Consider the following 23,417-nt stretch of genomic DNA (forward strand, 5'->3'; position numbering starts at 1 on the left):
TACACCCATCTCACTAACCTGTCTCTCCCGACGTTTCGCTTTGCGAAAGCACAAAGAAGATGAGGCTGGACACCAGGACACTATATACAGTAAAATATGTGATTAATTGAGTAATTTTGACAGATAACTCAAAGACAGTTGCGAGGAGGCTGGTTTCTGGTACCTGAGTAATAGGGGGGAGGGGGCGGTTGGAGGGATCGGGGTAGGAAAGGGGGGCTCTTGCATAGGGTTGTGGGTTGCCAGCTATCTAATGTTCTTTTCCCGGTTCCAAATATCGGTTTATTTCTGTCTTTGATGGATGTTTTTATCGGTGAAGTTCTAGGAGGTTATTATTTGCAGTGTAGGTGCCATGTTGATGAGGGAGAGAGAGAGGGAGGGTTTAGCAGTGGGAAACTGTTGGAAGGAAACCCCAAGTGGGAGGAGTTGGAGGGAAGGGGGGTGTGTCAAAATATAGGCCGGAGGGGGGTGGGAGAGGAGGGGGCCGGAGATCTTGGCCAGAAGCGGGTATTCTACTACCCCACATTACCTCGTCTTCTCTCCCACACTCCCACACAGCAGAGCGTCTCCTTGTAAACTCAGTGAGTACTGAAGCTCCCGTCTACCCTTCCCTTCGTCTCAGCTGCTCCGTCAAGACTCACCGGAAATAGACGGGCTTTCTGCGAAGGGTGGATAGCGGAAGTGATGTTTGGGGGAAGAGTAAGAGGAATGAATGGAGGCGGGACTGACACAGATGAGAAGATAAACAAGAGGTTTCCCCTGTAGTGCTCCGTCATCTGGTCGTCTAGGTACGCTGGCTTCTAGCGAGCTCCTTCACATGGAAGGAGGTGCAGTGAGCGTACGTCTTTGCTGAGTAAGACGGCAAGTTGAGGGAAAGAAACAGAGGGAAATTTACTAGTACTGATGGGTGTGTCTCTCACACTAAGACATCCACTGGTCGTGTGTGTATACGGGCTGGCAGGACCCCAATTAACATCGTGTGCGCTTACAAAATCGTGTGCGTTTCCGAAATCGTGTACATTTACAAAATCCGTTTGGGTAAGTTGAAAAGGTAGACAAGAAACGCCAATGTTATAAAAGTGTATATCATCCTATATTTACTTCTTTTAATCAAGTGTAAAACAATACGAACTAGAGGAACAAAATTGATTGAAAACCTAATAAGAAAAATAGGAATCAAACACATACGACAATGATTTTTGAATATTTAAATGGCTTAATGAAGAGATGATTGTGTGATGTGTTGTGCCGGTAGTATATATAACTTGCACTACATATTTGTGTTGCAGCTGCAAGTTGTGTTACGTTTGAGTTCTTACTATAGAAGAAGAAGAAGGAAAAGATCTTTTCAGATATTAACCCGCAGGGTTAGTAACCCACGATAACCCAAAATAGTCTATTAATGTAAACTATTTACATTGAGGTTGTTCTGATCCTGTTCACAATGCGACCTACAGCAGTCTTCTAACACCCAGGTACTGACTGCTACTTAAACGTCCTTCAGTTGTAACCAAAATTCGTAAATGTGGTTCGCGTAGCAAATTATTCTACATACCTAGAAGACGCTACAGGATATATATATATATATATATATATATATATATATATATATATATATATATATATATATATATATATATATATATATATATATATATCTGAATGATATATACACCTTTCGGTGTATATATCATTCAGATATAAGCAAACTTTATATACAATATGAGCTTACCGAGGAAAAATTAGAAATCAACGCTTGTTTGAAATTTGTGGCTTATTTATAATTATTATTAGTAGTAGTAGTTGTAGTAATAGTAGTAGTAGGAGTAATAGCTGTATATTTAGAGGAAAGCGTTAAACTCTTAAGGGTTATACAACCTGAAGAATGGGAGGCACTCGGGTTCGATCCAAGGAAGAGGAGGTTAAATTCCTTGCATTAAGAGCCCCTCAGTTGTATTGTAAACCAGTGGCAATGTATTTTCGAGAGTGTTTTAGTGAATTTTAAAAAACAGAGACTGCAAATTTTAGAAAGTATTCTGTAAATATTTAGTGACAGTCATTCAATTTCCCCCCAAAAAATATTACACACACACACACACACACACACATATTATATATATATATATATATATATATATATATATATATATATATATATATATATATATATATGCAAAACACTGTGGAAGGATAGCGAAATTCCAAGCGCTCCTTGATAATTTGAAAAGTCACGAAAGCGCTTGTAATTTCTCTTCTTTCACAGTGGTTATTTTGCATATTCTGATATCACCTGTTTACTGTTACCTTATTGCATATATATGTATGTATTGGAAAGCCCCTTGTTATATACAGCATCTTCGTTTTTATTTTCATTGCAGAAACCAATTAATCAGAGCATTTGTGAAACTGGGTTATTATATACACTTTAGAAACCACTGGACTTATGAACTTAGACACCTCAGTGGTCGTAAAAACTTGTCTATGTTTACAAAGGTGAGAGAGTGAAAATTGGAGCGGAGAGAGTGAACGGTGGGTGGGAGGGAGAGAAAGTGGGAGGGATGGTAGGAGGAAAAGAAGTAGGGAGAATGGGAGGGAGGCACAGATGAAAGTGGGCGAGGGGGAGGCATAGTCGGAGGAAGAGAGGTAAGGAGTGAGAAAGGGGGAGAGGGATTGGGAGGGAGGATGGAGGGTGGGGGAGAGTGAGGAAGAGAGATAGAGAGGGAGGGAGGACGGGAGAGAGAGGGTTGAAAGGAAGAAAGAGTGCAAGAGGAAGGGACAGAGGTAGAAAGTACAAGAAACGGTTACGGGGGGGGGAGCGGGGTTCTAAATTACTATTGTAATCTTCAGAAAGCGTTAATCCGCAAGGGCCATGCAACGCTGGGGAGGATGGGAGGCAATCAGGCTCGATCTACAGAAAAGGCCAGCTCCATTTCCTTGGACGAAGAGCCCTTCACCAACCTCAAAGCAGCCATACCCTTCTATCTTGAAGAGTGGAAAAACTAAAAAATAAATGAAAAAAGTCACACAGTTCTCGCTGGGAAATTATGATAATAAAAATTACATAAAATTATTAAGGATATTATTATTTGGTTTGGGTAGTGTATGCTAGGCTGCAAGAACACCATTTCCGTTATTAACTAACGAGGATAAACCACAGATTAATTACACTGGACAGTAAATAACTCTTGAAGGTTAATAAGCCCCAGAGGGTTCATGACCCACGAAGTGTGGCTTATTTCAATTGTGGTCCATAGGTACTCTCAAGGATGCGACCCACAACACTCACCTCACACACAGGTACCTATTTTTACTGCTAGGTAGGTAGGGGCAGAGTAGTAATTATTATTATAATCAAAAAGAAGCGCTAAGCCACAAGGACTATACAGCGCTGCAGGGGCAGAGTAGTAAGGTTTGCCGGTCTTGTCCCGGCCTGGGTTTTTTCCTGGTGGTGACCCAACGTAGGGGCAGAGAGGTTGTAAGGAAACGTGTTTGTACGTTTCGCTGGCCTAGGTATCGAACCCAGCATCTTTTGGTTGTGAGTTGAAGTTTCACCACTTGCAGTACGGAGAACCTCCTCTGGTAGGCTTTGCAATTTCAAGGCTTAATTAATAAAATGTTTATAATTATATACATTTTATTAATTATTATAAATATTTTTTTTGGTAATATAATATTAACCATAATTTTTAAAGAGGTGGACCGATAAGCCTGCGGAAGGCCTCGGTCAAATGACCAAAAGCTTCAGTTGTGGGTCATCATATGACTAAGATCCACGTCAGGAAACACTTGGTCCTGTTTCCTGGACATACCTAAAGTCAGTGCCAGATCAGCCGGGCTGTGGTTCGTACGTTGGACTACGTGCGGCCAGCAGTAACAGCTTAGTTGATCAGGCCCTGATCCACCGGGAGGCCTGGTTGTGGCCCCTTTCTTTGGTTATCCTGGGTAATTTACACATGTTCCTATGTATGATAATTATACTTATGTGTACCTGTACCTAAACTTAGTGGAAGGATCAAATTACTATTGGGTTATGTAGATACCACTGTCATTATCATCGAAGAAATTGAGGATATTAGTTTTAGTGGGATAACGTTTGAATGCTTCTTCCCATTGGCTTCAAATCTTCCTGTGCTTTGATATTTAACCGTACTGGAAGTATACATCATGCACTGTCTTGTTCCTGTTTGTGTCCATATAGTAGAAGTGGCTGGGCTCGTGGGATACCTTGCTAGTTTCGAGCATAGACCGAAACATATCCAGTTTAAATAGAACAAACATGTACATTCTTTCTGCTTTATCCTAACTAATAACTCACTCTGAAAACCAATTTAAAACCCAGTTTACACCCCAATTTACAACTAAGTATACAATTAAATTTACAAATAAATTTACTACCCACTTTTATTATTATTATTATTATTATTATTATTATTATTATTATTATTATTAGGTTTGCATTCTAGTTTACAGATTACGGGTTTATATCATTATTATTACTGTATATTATTATTATATTATTATTATTATTAAAAACTGGAGCTAGACCCGTATGAGTCATACGATGGTTTGTTTGTATTATTACTTCCATTTATTTCATTTATTGCGGAAGGGAAAGGGAGTGAGGTATGTTTTTTTTTTTTTACGTCAAATGCAAACTTGACGTCGAGTTTCTGTTGCTACTCCGCACGTTAAGAGCGAAAGTCGTCCGCCTGAGGACAGGAAATTGACTCTTATGCTGTTGAATTGATGGAAACACAGCTGCAAATTCTTGTGTGTGTGTGTGTGTGTGTGTGTGTGTGTGTGTGTGTGTGTGTGTGTGTGTGTGTGTGTGTGTGTGCGTGTGTGTGTGTGTGTGTGTGTGTGTGTGTGTGTGTGTGTGTGTGCGTGCGTGCGTGTGTGTGTGTGTGTGTGTGTGTGTGTGTGTGTGTGTGTGTGTGTGTGTGTGTGTGTGTGTGTGTGTGTGTGTGTGTGTATGTGTGTGTGTGTGTTCGTTTGTGTTCGTGTGTGTGTTCGTGTGTACTCATTTATGGTTGCAGGGGTCGAGATTCAACTCCTGGCCCCGCCTCTTCGCTGTTCGCTACTAGGTCACTCTTCCTGCTCCATGAGCTGTATCATACCTCTTCTTAAAGCTATGTATGGATCCTGCCTCCACTACATCACTTCCCAGACTATCCCACTTCCTGACAACTCTGTGACTGAAGAAATACTTCCTAACATCCCTGTGATTCATCTGAGTCTTCAACTTCCATCTGTGACCCCTTGTTGCTGTGTCCCATCTCTGGAACATTCTGTCTCTGTCCACCTTGTCGATTCCTCTCAGTATTTCATATGTCGTGATCATATCCCCCTATCTCTCCTGTCCTCCAGTGTCGTCAGGTCGATTTCCCTCAACCTTTCCTCGTAGGACATGCCCCTTAGCTCTGGAACTAGTCTTGTTGCAAACCTTTGCACTTTCTCTAGTTTCCTTACTGGTGCTGCATACTCCAATATAGGCCTAATGTGCATGGTGTACAGTGTCCTGAACGATTCCTTATTAAGATGTCGGAATGCTGTTCTTAGGTTTGCTAGGCGCCCATATGCAGCAGTTATTTGGCTGGCGTGCGCCTCACGAGATGTCCCCGGTATTGTACTCACCCCAAGATCATTTTCCTCGAGTGTGGTTTGTAGTCTCTGGCCCCCTAGACTGTACTCCGTCTGCGGTCTTCTTTGCCCTTCCCCAATCTTCATGACTTTGCACTTGGTGGGGGTGAACTCCAGGAGCCAGTTGGTGGACCAGGTCTGCAGCCTGTCCAGATCCCTTTGTAGTTCTGCCTGGTCTTTGTCCGATTGAATTCTTTTTTGATCAACTTCACATCATCTGTAAACAAGGACACTTCTGAGTCTGTTCTTACCGTCATGTCGTTCACGATTATCAGAAACAGCACCGGTCCTAGGACTGACCTCTGTGGAACCCCGCTCGTCACAGGTGCCCACTCTGACACCTCGCCACATACCATGACTCGCTGTTGTCTTCCTGATAGGTATTCCCTGATCCATTACAGTGCCTTCCCTGTTATCCTTGCATGGTCTTACAGCTTTTGCATTAATCTCTTGTGTGGAACTGTGTCAAACGCCTTCTTACAGTACAAGAAAATGCAATCTACCCACCCCTCTCTCTCTTGTCTTACTGCTGTTACCCTGTCATAGAACTCCATTAGGTTTGGGACACAGGATCTCCCGTCCCTGAAACCGTGCTGGGTGTCGTTGAAAAGCTCATTACTTTCTAGGTCCCCCACCACTCTTCTCCATAAAATTGGGACTACATTTGCTGTCTTCCATACTTCAGGTAGTCGCCCTGTTTCGATAGATGTGTCGAGGATTGTTGTTAGTGGTACATATAGCGCTTCTGCTCCCTCTATCAGTACCCATGGAGAGATGTTATCAGGCTCCAGTGTGTGTGTGTGTACTCACCTATTTGTACTCACCTGTTTGTGGTTGCAGGGGTCGATTCATAGCTCCTGGCCCTGGTTCTTCACTGATTGCTACTAGGTCCTCTCTCTCTCTCTCTCCATGCTCCATGAGCTTTATCAAACTTCGTCTTAAAACTATGTATGGTTCCCGCCTCCACTACGTCACATTCTAGGCTATTCCACTGCCTGACAACTCTATGACTGAATAAATACTTCCTAACATCCCATTGACTCATCCAAGTCTTCAACTTCCAATTGTGACCCCTTGTTTCTGTGTCCCATCTCTGGAACATCCTGTCTTTGTCCACCTTGTCTAGTCTGCGCAGTATTTTGTATGTCCTTATCATGTCTCCCCTGACCCTCCTGTCCTCCAGTGTCGTCAGTCCGATTTCCCTCAACCTTTGTTCGTAGGACATTCCCCTGAGCTCTGGAACTAGCCTTGTTGCAAACCTTTGTACTTTCTCTAATTTCTTGACGTGCTTGATCAGGTGTGGGTTCCAAACTGGTGCTACATACTCCAGTGTGGGCCTGACGTACACAGTGTACAGTGTCTTGAATGATTCCTTACTAAGGTATCGGAACACTATTCTCAGGTTTGCCAGGCGCCCATATGCTGCAGCAGTTATCTGGTTGATGTGTGCTTCCGGAGATGTGCTCGGTGTTATGGTCGCCCCAAGATCTTTCTCCTTGAGTGAGGTTTGCAGTCTTTGTCCACCTAGCCTATACTCTGTCTGCGGTCTTCTTTGCCCTTCCTCAATCTTCAAGACTTTGCATTTAGCAGGGTTGAATTCGAGAAGCCAGTTGGTGGACCACATGTCCAACCTGTCCAGGTCTCTTTGTAGTCCTGCCTGATCCTCATGTGATTTAATTCTTCTCATTAACTTCACATCATCTGCGAACAGGGACACTTCAGAGTCTATCCCTTTCATCATGTCATTCACATATATCAAAAACAGCACTGGTCCTGTGGAACCCCGCTCGTCACAGGCGCCTATCGTGATACCTCATCACGTACCATGACTCGTTGTTGCCTCCCTGTCAGGTATTCTCTGATCCAGTGCAATGCCCTTCCTGTTATACGTGCCTCGTCTTCCAGCTTCTGCACTAATCTCCTGTGAGGAGCTGTGTCGAAGGCCTTCCTACAGTTCAGGAAAATGCAATCAACCCACCTTCTCTCTTGTGTCTTACTTCTGTTACCTTGTCATAGAACTCCAGTAGGTTTGTGACACAGGATTTTCCTTGCATGAATCCGTGCTGGTTGCCATTTATAATCTTGTTCCGTTCCAGGTGCTCCACCACTCTCCTCCTGATAATCTTCTCCATGACTTTGCATACTATACACGTCAGACACTGGTCTGTAGTTTAGTACCTCGTTTCTGTCTCTTTTCTTAAAAATGGGGACTACATTTGCCGTCTTCCATACCTCAGGTAGTTGCCCAGTTTCAAGGGATGTATTGAAGATTGTGGTCAGTGGCATGCACAGCTTCTCTGCTCCTTCTCTAAGGACCCAAGGGAAAATGTTGTCTGGACCCATCGCCTTTGAGGTATCAAGGTCACTTGATACTTGTGTGTGTGTGTGTGTGTACTCACCTAATTGTGGTTGCAGGGGTCGAGATTCAATCCCTGGCCCGCCTCTTCACTGATCGCTACTAGGTCCTCTCGCTGCTCCATGAGCTTTATCATACCTCGTCTTAAAACTATGTATGGTTCCTGCCTCCACTACATCACTTGCCAGACTATTCCACTCCCTGACAACTCTATGACTTAAGAAATACTTCCTAACATCCCTTTGACTCATCTGAGTCTTCAACTTCCAATTGTGACCCCTTGTTTCTGTGTCCCATCTCTGGAACATTCTGTCTCTGTCCACCTTGCCAATTCCTCTCAGTATTTTGTATGTTGTTATCATGTCTTCCCTAACCCTCCTGTCCTCCAGTGTCGTCAGCCTGATTTCCCTTAACCTTCGTTAGTAGGACATTTCCCTGATCTCTGGAACTAGCCTTGTTGCAAACCTTTGCACTTTCTCTAATTTCTTGACTTGTTTGACCAGGTGTGGGTTCCAAACTGGTGCTGCATACTCCAGTATGGGCCTGACATACACAGTGTATATAGTCTTGAATGATTCCTTACTGAGGTATCGGAACGCTATTCTCAGGTTTGCCAGGCACCCATATGCTGCAGCAGTTATCTGATTGATGTGCTCTTCAGGAGATGTGCTCGGTATTATACTCACCCCAAGATCCTTCTCCTTGAGTGAGGTTTGCAGGCTTTGGCCACCTATCCTATACTCTGTCTGTGGTCTTCTTTGCCCTTCCCCGATCTTCATGACTTTGCATTTGGCGAAGTTAAATTCGAGGAGCCAATTGCTGAACCAAGCTTCCAGCCTGTTCAGGTCTCTTTGTGTGTGTGTGTGTGTGTGTGTGTTAGTTACCATTTTGTCCTAGGCACATGTCGATTAGACACTAGGCCTGTTGTAGTGTGTGTGTGTGTGTGTGTGTATACTCACCTAGTTGTGGTTGCAGGGGTCGAGTCACAGCTCTTGGCCCCACCTCTTCACTGGCCGCTACTGGGTCACTCTTCCCGCTCCATGAGCTGTATCATACCTCTTCTTAAAGCTATGAATGGATCCTGCCTCTACTACATCGCTTCCCAAACTATTCCACTTCCTGACTACTCTGTGACTGAAGAAATACTTCCTAACATCCCTGTGATTCATCTGAGTCTTCAACTTCCAACTGTGACCCCTTGTTGCTGTGTCCCATCTCTGGAGCATTCTGTCTCTGTCCACCTTGTCAATTCCTCTCAGTATTGTATATGTCATTATCATGTCCTCCCTATCTCTCCTGTCCTCTAGTGTTGTCAGGTCGATTTCCCTTCACCTCTCCTTGTAGGACATACCCCCGTAGGATGTGTTTACTCACCTAATTGTGGTTGCAAGGGTCGAGACTCATCTCCTGTCCCCGCCTCTTCACTGAGTGCTACTAGGTCCTCTCCCTGCTCCATGAGCTTTATCATACCTCATCTTAAAGCAATGTATGGTTCCTGCCTGTGTGTGTGTGTGTGTGTACTCACCTAATTGTGGTTGCAGGGGTCGATGCTCAGCTCCTGGCCCCGCCTCTTCACTGATCGCTACTAGGTCCTCTCTCTGCTTCCAGAGCTTTGTCATACCTCGTCTTAAAGCTATGTATGGTGTGTGTGCGCGCGTGTGTGTGTGTGTGTGTGTGTACTCACCTAATTGTACTCACTTAATTGTGGTTGCAGGGGTCGAGACTCAGCTCCTGGCCCCGCCTCTTCACTGATCGCTACTAGGTCCTCTCCCTCTCTGCTTCCTGAGCTTTGTCATACCTCTTCTTAAAACTATGTATGGTTCCTGCCTCCACTACTTCACTTGCTAGGCTATTCCACTTCCTGACGACTCTATGACTGAAGAAATACTTCCTAACGTCCCTGTGACTCGTCTGAGTCTTCAGCTTCCAGTTGTGACCCCTTGTTTCTGTGTCCCCTCTCTGGAACATCCTATCTCTGTCCACCTTGTCTATTCCCCGCAGTATCTTGTATGTCGTTATCATGTCTCCCCTGACCCTTCTGTCCTCCACTGTCGTCAGTCCGATTTCCCTCAACCTTTCCTTGTACGACATTCCCCTGAGCTCTGGGACTAGCCTTGTTGCAAACCTTTGTACTTTCTCTAACTTCCTGACGTGCTTGACCAGGTGTGGGTTCCAGACTGGTGCTGCATACTCCAGTATGGGCCTAACATACACAGTGTACAGTGTCTTGAACGCTATTCTCAGGTTTGCCAGGTGCCCGTATGCTGCAGCAGTTATTTGGTTGATGTGTGCCTCCGGTGACGTGCTCGGTGTTATGGTCACCCCAAGGTCTTTCTCCCTGAGTGAGGTCTGTAGCCTTTGTCCACCTAGCCTATACTCTGTCTGCGGTCTTCTTTGCCCCTCCCCAATCTTCATGACTTTGCATTTGGCAGGGTTGAATTCGAGAAGCCAGTTTCTGGACCACATGTCCAGCCTGTCCAGATCTCTTTGCAGTCCTGCCTCTCCTCATCTGATTTAATTCTTCTCATCAGCTTCACATCATCTGCGAATAGGGACACTTCAGAGTCTATTCCTTCCATCATGTCGTTCACATATATCAAAAATAGCACTGGTCCTAGAACTGACCCCTGTGGGACCCCGCTCGTCACAGGCGCCCACTGTGATACCTCTTCACGTACCATGACTCGTTGTTGCCTCCCTGTCAGGTATTCCCTGATCTATTGCAGTGCCCTCCCTGTTATATGCATCTGATCCTCCAGCTTCTGCACTAATCTCTTGTGGGGAACTGTGTCAAAGACCTTCCTGCAGTCTAGGAAAACGCAATCAACCCACCCCTCTCTCTCTCGTGTCTTCTGTTACCTTGTCATAAAACTCCAGGTTTGTGTGTGTGTGTGTGTGTGTGTGTGTGTGTACTCACCTATTTGTGGTTGCAGGGGTAGAGTCTTAGCTCCTGGCCCCACCTCTTCACCGGTTGCTACTGGGCCCTCTCTCTCGCCGCTCCATGAGCTTTATCAAACCTCGTCTTAAAACTGTGTATGGTTCCTGCCTCCACTACGTCATTTTCTAGGCTATTCCACTGCCTTACAACTCTATGACTGAAGAAATACTTCCTAATATCTCTCTGACTCATTTGTGTCTTCAACTTCCAATTGTGGCCTCTTGTTTCTGTGTCCCCTCCCTGGAACATCCTGTCTTTGTCCACCTTGTCTATTCCACGCAGTATTTTATATGTCGTTATCATGTCTCCCCTGACCCTCCTGTCCTCCAGTGTCGTCAGGCCGATTTCCCTTAATCTTTCTTCATAGGACATTCCCCTTAGCTCTGGAACTAACCTTGTGGCAAACCTTTGTACTTTCTCTAGCTTCTTGACGTGCTTTATCAAGTGCGGGTTCCAAACAGGTGCTGCATACTCCAGTATGGGCGTATGTGTGTGTGTGTGTGTGTGTGTGTGTGTGTGTGTGTGTGTGTGTGTGTGTGTGTGTGTGTGTGTGTGTGTGTGTGTGTGTGGTGTGTGCACGTGCGTGTATCCTGGGAACAGGAGAGTATGCGGGTATGTGCTGGGTGGATGGTGGCTGGGGGGGGAGGGCTTGTTTGTTTGGGTCCTGAGGAAGGGGCGTATGGGTTGGTGGGGAAGGTTGTGGTGGTGATGGCACCCGCATTTTCACCATCACCCGAATGCCATGAATAACTATGGATATTTTCCTAATGAGAAATTCACACTGTTAACCTACCTTACATTACAGTAGTAAGTGTGTTAAGATACATTAATAACAAATTTTTTTTGGAGAAATAAAGGCATCATTATCTTTGTCATAACTATCTCCACCACCATCACTCACCCTCCCGTCCCATAGATGCGAGTGCTGATATGGAAAAAGTTTAGCTATAATCAAGTACTTTACTATATTTTTTTGTGTGCATGTGTGTGTGTACTCGCGTACTTTATATGTGGTTGCAGGGGTCGAGTCTCAGCTCCTGTTCCTGCCTCTTCGGTGATCACTACTACTGTAGGTTCACTCCTGGCTTTGAGAACATTATCATACTTCTTCTTAAAGCTATGTATGGATCCTGCCTCTACCACTTCACTTTCCAAGTTCTTTCACTTTCTGGCTCCTCTAACGCTGAAGAAATAATTTCTAACATCCTTGTAACTCGTATGTGTGTGTGTGTATACTCACCTAGTTGTGCTTGCAGGGGTCGAGTCATAGCTCCTGGCCCTGCCTCTTTGTGTGTGTGTGTGTGTGTGTGTGTGTGTGTGTGTGTGTGTGTGTGTGTGTGTGTGTGTGTGTGTGTGTGTGTGTGTGTGTGTGTGTGTGTGTGCACATGCGAGGATTATTCATTGTGTGTGTGAGCGAGAGAGAGGATGGGGGATGGAGAGAATTCCAAATCTCAAGCATTCTATTATTATAATCAAAAAGAAGCGCTAAGCCACAAGGACTATACAGCAAAGCATTCTATTGTTTTATTCAAGTTAAATGTACAAATGTTTCTACAAAGTGATGTTTTATTTCTCCAATGGTACATTAAGTAGACATCCCTTTTATTTTTATATATCACTCATATTTATATCATGTGAGAAATGTGGTGTAAAGAATATATTTGATAGACAACCCAAACAGAAAGGTGTAATAAACATTAGTGATACACACAAACCCATATTGAAACAACAAAATAGAAGATAAGAATTGTATAGGTGTATTTTGGTCTTTCGCTGAGATCCTTAAAGTCTGATAGCTTTATTATGCACCCAATACCATCCTGTAGGCGGTTGGTAAAAGATTAAAGAGGCACACAATGGGTCCATGACTGGGCCCTAATACTTTTGTTAACTAAGCAAGTTGCAGTGGTGGTAAAGAAATACAACTGTAGTTATTTAAAATTCATTACTGATAATGTTTTAACAATGCAATGTGCTTTTATAAAGTCACAAACAGATAAATGTGGTTAAAAGAAGGTAAATGTATAAATAATGGGCAATGGAGAACAATGTGAAGTTCAGTAAAGACAAATTCCAACTGCAGTACTCCATTATGGAAAACTGGAGGAAATAATAGCTAGAACTGAGTACATATACTACAAACTCTAATCAGACAATAGGGCAGAAAAGTAATGTGAAGGACCTGGGAGTGGTAATGTCTGAGGCTCTCACCTTCAAGGATCACAACAGTGCCACTGTCACATCTGCGAGGAAAATGATAGGGTGGATGATAAGAACATTCAAGACAAGAGATGCCAAGCCAAGGATGATCCTTTTTAAATCACTTGTTCTCTCTAGGCTGGAATACTACTGTACATTAACATCTCCATTCAAGACAGGTGAAATTGCAGAGCTAGAGAATGTACAGAGAACTTTTGCTGCACATATCAGTTCCATCGAACACCTGGGAACACTTGGAAGCACATGACTTGTACTTACTGAAGTGCAGGCGAGAGAGATACATCATAATCTACACCTGGAAGATCCTGGAGGGACTGTCCCTAATCTGCACACAGAAATCACTCCCTATGAAAGCAAAAGACTTGGTAGGCGATGCAACATACGTCCAATGAAAAGTAGGGGCACCATTAGTACACTAAGAGAAAACAAAAGTGTCTGGGGCCCAAGACTGTTCAACAGCCTCCCACCAGCCATAAGGGGAATTACCAATAGACCCCTGGTTGTCTTCAAAAGGGAGATGAATAGATACCTAGTCAGTGCTGGATCTGCCGGGCTGTGGTTTGTACGTTGGACGTGTGGCCAGCAGTAACAGCCTAATTGATCAGGCCCTGATTCACTGGGAGGCCTGGTCGTAAACCAGGCGCAGGGGCGTTGATCCCCAGAATACCCTCCAGGTAGGCAGGCAGGTAGGAGAGGTAAAGAGCAAGTTGGGTAGATATCAGATGATAATGATTCCCAAACATAAAAGTAATTTTCTGTCAAGATCAGGCTAAGTTGTAGAAACCATTGTTCTGGTTGAAATTAATGGAGACAGTGATGAGTACATATTCTAGACATCTCTTATTGTTATTTTCTTTGGCAACAAGTAGTGAGCCATTCCAGTTTATTGAATGGTTATCTGAATTAGTGTGTATTACACATTGTAAATGTTGTCCTACCTTCTGAGATGCGTTTGTGGAGTTCTCCAGATGTCTCACTAATGTGGATTGTGCCACAGTGGTTGCATAGGATTATGTATACTCCTAATGTAGTTAGAGTATGCTGGTTGTATTTCAGTCTGGTAACATCTTTGCAGTAGAGGCATTACTGGCTGTGCTGAGTTTGCAGTTAAGGTTGATCAAGATTTTAAAATTATATCTTATAAATTAAAACCACCATGAGTTTCATCAAGATAGTTCATTGGCATCTGAGATATGAGAGTGAGACCACCCCTTGACTTCCATTAGTCCCTCTCCAATTTAGTACATATTTCTATTAATCTCACCAACCTAGTTACATCATATTAGTTTCATTTTATCTTAGCAGTGTTTCACTGGGTTAAGTTCTGGCTCTGAGGCCTCTTGATGGTGTTGATCTACACTTTCAGTGCCTCCTGTTGGTAATGATCTGTAGTTCCTGGGACTTTTAAGGAAGTTACAGTTACTCAGCTCCTTGAGTATAAATAACAAAAAGGCACAATACCGTGACTGGAACAATACACAAATAACCCGCACATAAAAGAGAGAAGCTTACGACGACGTTTCGGTCTGACTTGGACCATTGACAAAGTCACACTAACCAGAAGTGGAGCAGGACAGCTATATATAGGCAGGAAGAGGTGGTGGTAGTAGTAGTACAAGAATGGTATGTAATACCGACAAGATGAAATTAAGACACATGCGCAACACCCGGGCATCCCTATCGTAGACATTTCGCCATCCAGCCAGCCACTGGATGGCGAAACGTCCACAACAAAGACAACCAGACGCCGCACATGTGTCTTAATTTCATCAGTAGTGTGTGTCTCTTTGAGTATATTAAGCTAAAACTCCTTAGGGTCGAATTATAGGTCCTTGAACTCTTGAAGGAACTGAGCTGCAGTTGCTCTGGCTCTTGAAGAGTTCTGAGGTACAGCTACCAGGCCTCTTACATGCACTGACAAAGGAGGACCTGAGGTTATTTCTTTTTCAGATTATGCAGCAACTGAAATAAGTCTTAATTGCAATAATTATTATTGTTAGTATTATATTTGTTATTATTATAATTAATTTTGCTATTATCATCCTTTACAGGAATGAAGTCATGTGGGAGAACCTCTCATTCATATATGAGGAGGGAGACGAGGCAGCATTGACACTGGGGCTGGTTTGATGTTCATAGGAGAGCCAGATGCTGGAGCCACGAGAACAAGACTGTTAAGGCAGGGTTGTGAGGTTTCCTCAAGCTACACCTAGCAGTGGAACGAGAGGCTCCACCCAGACTACACCTAGGCTTCACCTAGCCATACCTAGCAGAACGAGGTGCTGAGACGGGGTACAAGGCTTCACCCAGCCACACCTAGCGGTGGAACTAGAAAATCCACCTGCACACACATATACTACTATGATCACCTGATGTAACTCATGAGCTCAGGTCAAGAGGGAAACACTGAAGATCATAAAAAGGTACATCATTTGCCTTCAGACAGGTCAAACTGTTGCCATTATTCAAACATGCTAACACAACACGAGCTCTTGAATGCTACGGATGGGTTTGGAGATGAAGACAGCAGCATGTCTGTCGTCTCCCCGCTGGACGGGCTGGCAGAGTACCCTATGGAGCAGGCAGAATTTGAGTATTTTGAGACCAGTCTGCCTAATGATTCCTTTTATGATGTGCCACACCCTCAGGAACTCCACCAGACACTGCCACCACCTCCAGCAGGGACTCCTACTTCAGCATTTACCACCCCCGTGTATGACCCAAGCAGCTATGACTCCACTATTATTTATGATCAGGATGACATGGCTCCATTTACATCCCAAGTTGCAGCCTTCAACGATGATCTTAAGTCCCCACAAGAGATTACTCCCTATGAGGAGGAGATCAACACTGGTGAAGATGAGCTGAAATTTAGTGAAGACATGGGTTATGATGGATTCTCCGGGAGTCTATATGAGAGCAACATAGGCGCTGCTGACACTCAAACTGATACTCTGGGATTCGACAGCCTGTGTAGTGCCTTTGACAACAATCCTCATGTTTCTGTGATGGATGAGTCTACCCCCAACATGACCTGGGAGGAAGGTATGGCCTAATAAAGGTTGTTTCTTTACCCAAAACAATAGAGGGAGAGAGGCCAACACAAACACTAGTAGTTATATGCATGTCCCCTTTATGTTAAATATAGATTTCTGAATAATTATTTAAATATGAATGTACAGTACAGTCCACTCCCACTTAATGACCCAGGTATGGATCCTCTACAAAAGGATTGTTTAGCACAAAATACTACTTAAAGTGAATTACATTTTTCCATAGACATCCATATTATAAGCTGAGATTCAGACCAGGACAGTAATATTCTGTATCTAATTCCAGTTAATTTTACGGGATAATTAAATTCATAACTGTGCACTGTATTCAAAAGATTGACATCCTCCTCTCTGATACCCTTTTTTTCTCTACCATTCTGAATGTGCCTTCCAACTAAGAAGTGAACCACTGATAATAATTTCCTCTAGTAATGTCTTTTTCTTGCAATTACTTATTAAAAACAGTTGTGAATACTATTCATAATGTAGAAACAGCTGCCAGTGAGGTCATGAGAGTGAAAATCAAAGAAGCAATGATGAAACCTGTCATGGTATGACTGTTAATTGCAGCCTGGACTCCAATGTTTGAACACTTGCTACTGTCACTGACTTGGGCAACAACACTTTCACTCTCCAACACTGACAATCATATTTTTTAAATATAACAAAATGCTTTGTTACACATCTGCATTATTTGTCCAACTTATGTTATGATAAAGGCCACTGGGAGGGTGGCTTGCCACCCACCCAGTGATTTCCGCTGGTAATTCCTATTCCTTGCATTTACTTATCAAAAATAGTCGTAGATATGAGACAGCAAAACTTAGAGCTGTTAAGTTTTCGAAGCAATACCAGCTTGAACACTGCTGGTATTGCTTCAAAATTTTACTCTTCAACATTACTACCATATTTAAGCACTTTTTGTAATAATTATAGCAATCAAACACTACCACACATTTCAGTTGTCTTTTTAATTCAGATTTCCTCCAGGGGAGGGGTAGATAAACACAGTTCCTTGAATCAATAGCCCCCCCCCCCTCACTGGCATCAAGGTATCTTGAGGGTAGAGGTCATACAGTACCTGGGGAATGGGTGGCAATCAATTTCAATCCATGGAATGAAGGCAGGTTCAATTCCTTGGATCAAAAGGTTCTTACCTATATCAAGGAACTTCCATTAAGGGGAGTTATTATAACCAGGGGAAATTCCTAAACCCCCAGGGAACATATAGCAGCTGGGGAATAAAAAACAATTAGGTTTGATCCAAGGAAGGGGAGGATAAATCCAATTTCTCTAGTCAAGAGTCCCTTACCAAGAACCTCTCTTGAAAGGCAACATTTATTAAGTGGGAGTTGACTGTACTATATTTATCATGAGATTTATTATTACAGTAGTACAATCACTAAAAACACTAATAAATATCATTGCTCTTGAAAGTTTTATCCATTAAATTTTGTAGGTTCTGGTAAAGGAAAGATTGGCCCACTACAGAGACGAGCCCTGGATTCCATCTTCAGTGTGACAGACAAGCCATCGCGGGGGTTAGTGCTGCACATCGCCTCCGAGCTGGGGCTGCATCACCTCACTGTCAAGAACTTCTTTTCCAATGGCCGCAGGCGGCTACGGCGAGCAGCAGCAAGACTAAATGATCCAGAACGAAGTAGACGAGAAAATGAGCGCAGGAAGGAGAAGCGCCGTTTAGCAGCCCTCTCTTCTACACTGTCAGTGGGGGAAGGCAAGATGGCATCTGTCGTCACTAGCAGCTCAAGAGTTACATCACCCCAAATGCCTCCTGCTGACTCTCCTCTGCCCAAAGAAACCCCAGTTGTCTCCCCAGAAAGGCGAGCTCTGATGGAGAAACTGGCAGACAAGGTGCAGAGAAGTGTCGCACAGCGCTCTCTGGCTGCTGATTTGGACTTGCTCCGTTCCAGCTCTTCACAAACACTTCTGGCTCACAACTCACATGTTTTCCTCTCACATTCCTCACATGACCTCCTGACACAACCTTCAAATGACATCCTCTCACAGGCATCTCATGACATCCTAACGCAATCCACCCATGATCTACTGACACCCTCACCTCACAATTTCTTAACCCAACCTCCACAGAAGCTCTGCACAGATCACACTTCAACTCCTCCATCACTACTACAGTCACACACTGATCCCTGGAACTTATTCTGATCTCTGCAGTTCTACCTCGCCAAACTGCCCATGATAACCAAAAACCGTATCTTTAAGTGTCCAATTTTGGCAACAACTTTTACCCATGGACAAGTTTCTATAACTACTCCAAAACACTAACTTGCTACCACCTCAACAACAGTCTCCAAACAATCCGTACTTTCAACTTCTCAAAGAACTTTCATACTGAGATGTTATAGCATTCTCATTCACTAACAGCAACAACCTGCTTTGTCTGCTCACTTTCCCCACAACCCTTTTCCCTTCCTTGGACCATCGCACATGAATTGTGTTACTCCAGTCCTTTCGCATGTCATCTGCCATTTAATATAACTGTTCCAAATTATAACATGAATTCTCATCAGTTTTCTGTACCCTGCACTGTGGCTCCCACACACTACATCCTTGCCAGGTACAAAAACCCCTAAAACATTTACAGAATCATTTCTGTGTTGATTCCAAGTGCCCCAATACAGAAGCTTTTCTGACTCAGATAAATACATATTCTAACTTAACGATTTACAGATTTATGTTACTACACGTTCCTAATGTATTGACTACTCTCATTCAGGTTAAATACACACTTTTATAAATCAGTGGGTATACCCATTCAAATTCAGACATGCACCCCGCCTTCCCCGACTCAATGAGTCTGATGACTTCTCATTCAGGTTACTATAAACATTCATGAGCTAGTGGGTATACCTATTCAACTTCATACATGCGCCCCCCAGATCAATGAATCTGGCTACTCAGGTGAACACATGCCCTGACTCTGTGGTTTTACAGATTCAGGTGAAAACACATGCCTTAAGATAATGGGTGCTGACTCGGGTAACTCACAAGCCTCCAAGGAAGTGGGTCCTTAGCGACTCAAGTGATATCACATAACTAGTCAAATAAAGTACACTAAGAATTATTTATGGGTAGAATCAGAAAGAGGAAAAATCATTGTGTTTTGGCAACTACACAGATGTGGTTTAATCAGTCAGGGAGGACTTAGTCTTCTAAAATGCTATTTTATAATTACTATTATTATTATTATTATTATTATTATTATTATTATTATTATTATAGTATTAGTATAATTTTAATAAGTATTGTTATTGTTATTAATTAAATCTGACTGTAATTAACTCTACAATGAGAATAAAATTTTAAATATATATTTGATATCTATCATATAAATTCAAGTTAATGTATATTTTGCTTATATACATGCCCAGATACTGAGGCATGGGAAAGGCAGTACACCCTCAATATAATGGACTAGTAATAGGGGGATTGTCCAAGTGCCCATTAAATCAGAATGTTAGAAAAAAAAAAAAACTCAAGTACTCTACTGTATACAGATACCTAAAACAGTACTGTACATACAATTTACAGTTATATTGCAATAAATATTGAAAATAAAGGAGTTAAAAATAAAATTTACCTAGTGAATTTTGACCATTATTTTAAAAGTCCAGTAAATGGAGGTCTATTATATCGAGGGCTTCCTGTAATAAATATCATTGACTATATCAAGATTACATATTTAAAACCCTAGTCTAAAAAGATCAGGTCAGAATAGTAAAGCTTTATTATTACATTCATGAGGGGAGTTCTAAGCCTGTAAGAGTCATATAGTGCCTGGGAAAATGGGAAGCAACCAGGTTCAATCCAAGGAATATAAGGATAGGTTCAATTCCTTGAATTAAATGCACCTAAACAGTATCAAGGCAACATCTAGTGAGTGTTGTTACTAACAATAATCAAGCTGTTAATTGCATAGATGAATACACAGTATTATTGTTATATTCTTGGTGTTAAATCCACATGGATCATGACAGGTGAGAGAGATGGTAGAGGAAGAGAGAGAGGTGCTAATAGGATATTTGCAAAAATAAAATGAAAGGCAGGCAAACAGCTGATGTAGCAAATCAGTATCATTTAAGAAATCAGATAAAGAATCTGCATGAAAGAGGGAAGGAACCATAAGAGAAAGGAGGGATGATAAAGTATATAGGGCACTGAAGAGTCTGAAATAAATTTTGGAACACTGGACATTGAATAGCTCACTCATTTGGTGCAGAGGATGAATGTCCAAGACCTGTCTGGTTGTGTTACCCTTGAATAGTTGTATCCAAGTTAAGTGAGCAGAGTGAGTTGAGGTCATTTATAAAAATTTCAGCTTCATTAAAGAAGTAGCAGTGCAACTCTGTGAAGAGGAAGTAATACTACAAAGTATCTAGGATTAACTCTTAACAACATGCAATCTTGAGAATCTCTTACGTACATTTCACTAAACTATGCTGTACAAACTTTTGTTAGTTGTATAGTGATACTGTCTACTACATATATTCTATACCCTCAGTGTTATTTTATTAACAAACTCTATCAACTTCATGTTTACCTTAATGGGAGGGTCCTTGACACTGGTGAGAGACTCTTGATCTGAGGAATTGGACCTGTGCTCCAGTTCCTTAAACTGAGCCTGACTGCCTTTATTTCTGCAGTCCTATAGGTTTAGTGCTTCCCCCTCCCCCCACCTCCATAAATGTAAAAATAATCAGCCTCATGCTACCAAACAAGCTGATGAGTGGATAAAGCTGCATAATAACAAATAAGGTTTAAATTATCATTTTTAAAATACATTCATGGGAATGTTGAAGTTAAAAAATCCAAGTAAAGTGAATGAGATGCAATAGTGCAGAAAAGTTGTCTTTGGGGTTCATTAGTGTGAAATATTTTTTTAGATACCATTTTCAGGTGCCCCAATGACATGAAATGAAGCCTGAATGTGTTTGCCGTTAGGCAGTGAAGAGAGGGAGGGTATAGATGAAAAATAAGGCAAGGAGCTGTAATGTGCCACAGTACAAGAAGAGCTGCTAACTGTGTATGTCATATGCTACTTGGACATTATCTTAAAAAACTGTATGATCCTTGTATGCAGATCTTTGTACATAGTACAATATTGTGTAAAACTTAGCATAACAGTTTGCAACATCATAATTATTGTGTAACTTGGCAATAGTTATGACGAATGCTCATTTTTTTTTTATCAAATTTGACTTCAACACCGATAAAATGACTCACGAAATCGTAATAGTACTGTTGCAAACACATCATAGAAATGGTGGGGTTTATAATCAAATAAAGCACTAAACCAACAAGGGTCAGGGGTGGGGGGTTTGAACCCATGGCAAGCGAATCCTACAACTGGTCTGAGTTTTAGGACACTCCTGTTGTGGGTTCCAGCCTCACCCATTTTGTGATTAGAATTGATAAAATGTCTGAATCATTACAAGTGCAAACAAGGAAAACAATAAAGTGTCCCACATTTGATGCATCAAAAGAACTTGACTTTCAACTGCTATCAACTTATCTAGATGTTATGAAATTTTACCCATAGTTCACACACAGGCTAAGTGCCAATGTGAACAAAGAATGTACTGTAGGTCTAATTACAGAATGTACTGCAGGTCTAATTACAGAGTTGCAAAATTAGAATTGCTTGTTATGGCACATATACATTTTGCAAATGATCAGACCTTATCATAAGAATCAAAACATACACCCCCCCCCCCCCCCAAAAAAAAAAAGTCCGAATTAAAAGTGAAAGCTACAAAGCTAGTCAAACAATTTCAGGAAAGAGGCCTTTCAAAAACTTTTTAATATTTCATTATGCAAATGTGTTTCAATTTTCTTCATGTACTTGTGATAAATCTCTTGAAGTGCCATGCAATACACAAATTTCCTGCAAATCAGAGAATAGATATAAAAAGAAAAAACAGCTATAGGTTCACCACTTGATTTCACTTCATCCAAGTAGCTAACACACAAGATGGAAAGCATGATGAAGCTACAAGAGCTAAAAATCAGATCAAGAAACTCACTTCAGGATATAAAGGTACTTCACAATTCGAAACGGATAATTGTCCTATTGGAAGTGAGAACGATGTCGAGTCATTATTTGGAGTTTGTACCATCTTCATTTAAGAAAACTACAGCAACACCACCCACATCTGAAACTTTAGGTCAAATGAGACAAAATTTAGCAGTTATGGTGATGACATCTGACAGAATGAAGTGTTGTCAGATAGCTCAGCTGTAACACTTGCAAGCAATGTTTTCCAGGTTATAGGCATTGTAACTAAAATAGAAACATGCAGTTATTAACAGAAGTAAAATTAGGAGAGACAGAATAAGGAATGTGTAGCGACTTTCAAAAGGTAATATATGTATAGGTAATTGTACCACATGAAAGTATTTACTTTGATGGACACAGAGACAAAACTAATCAAGCACACAAAAAACAATTATCACAAAACTGCTGTAGAGGAACATGTGGTACTACAATCAAAATACAGTGGCCATGTATTCCCAGCCTCAGGATCTGCTGCAAGTATTACTTCCTCTTATCTTTGACTTTTGGCTTACGTATAATGAAATAGATGCCACAAAAGTGGCAGCTATTGGTTGTAATGGAACAGTTTACACTAGTGCACAGGGTGGAGGCTATTAAAGGATTAAGAGGGACATCAGGAAAAACCCTTTGCAGTGGTATGCCAACTGCAAAGGCCCTTGAGGATTCTCTAGGCAAAGCAAAAAACAACTTTATCCATCAAATTTGACTTTTAAGAAACCTGGTTAACAACTGTCAACCAAAATTACATAGTATGCTGGAAATGATCATCAAACAGCAAACTTTCTAATACTAGCAGGATAGGTCATGAAGGTGTATGCACCATTATGGTTTCCTTCAAATACTAGCAGGATAGGGCATGGTGTATGCACCATTATGGTTCCTTATGATTCGCTTGTGTACTGAAGGCGCGAAACATGCATGGCAAATGATTCACCTATCAGGCTATCTTGATTTAAAAACAAAAAATGTAACTGATCTTGTAATGCAAAGAAATGCCTTCTTTGCTCACTTTCTATCTCCAGGACTTGAGTCCTGGAGATGGGAAGTACAGTGTCTGCACTCTGAAGGAGGGGTGTTAATGTTGCAGTTTTATAACTGTAGTGTAAAGCACCCCTCTGG

General features: G+C 42.1%; 1 protein-coding gene across 4 annotated transcripts; it reads left to right on the plus strand.

Annotated features, from left to right (window-relative positions):
• The first annotated feature begins 453 nt into the window (after positions 1-453).
• Positions 454-20,743, plus strand: LOC128695478 (uncharacterized). 4 transcript variants are annotated; one of them, XM_053786143.2, is made up of 3 exons: positions 454-578; positions 15,203-16,196; positions 17,664-20,743. In XM_053786143.2, exons 2-3 carry the CDS (start codon positions 15,533-15,535, stop codon positions 18,386-18,388), a joined length of 1,389 nt encoding a protein of 462 aa, XP_053642118.1. In that variant the 5' UTR covers positions 454-578; positions 15,203-15,532; the 3' UTR covers positions 18,389-20,743. The 4 variants fall into 4 exon arrangements, with proteins under 4 accessions (XP_053642118.1, XP_053642119.1, XP_053642120.1 ...); XM_053786144.2 differs by lacking the exon at positions 454-578 and adding an exon at positions 586-785; XM_053786145.2 differs by lacking the exon at positions 454-578 and adding an exon at positions 806-1,035.
• The last annotated feature ends 2,674 nt before the right edge of the window (positions 20,744-23,417 follow it).

The sequence above is a fragment of the Cherax quadricarinatus genome, chromosome 50 (assembly GCF_038502225.1).
Source record: "Cherax quadricarinatus isolate ZL_2023a chromosome 50, ASM3850222v1, whole genome shotgun sequence".
NCBI lineage: Eukaryota > Metazoa > Arthropoda > Malacostraca > Decapoda > Parastacidae > Cherax > Cherax quadricarinatus.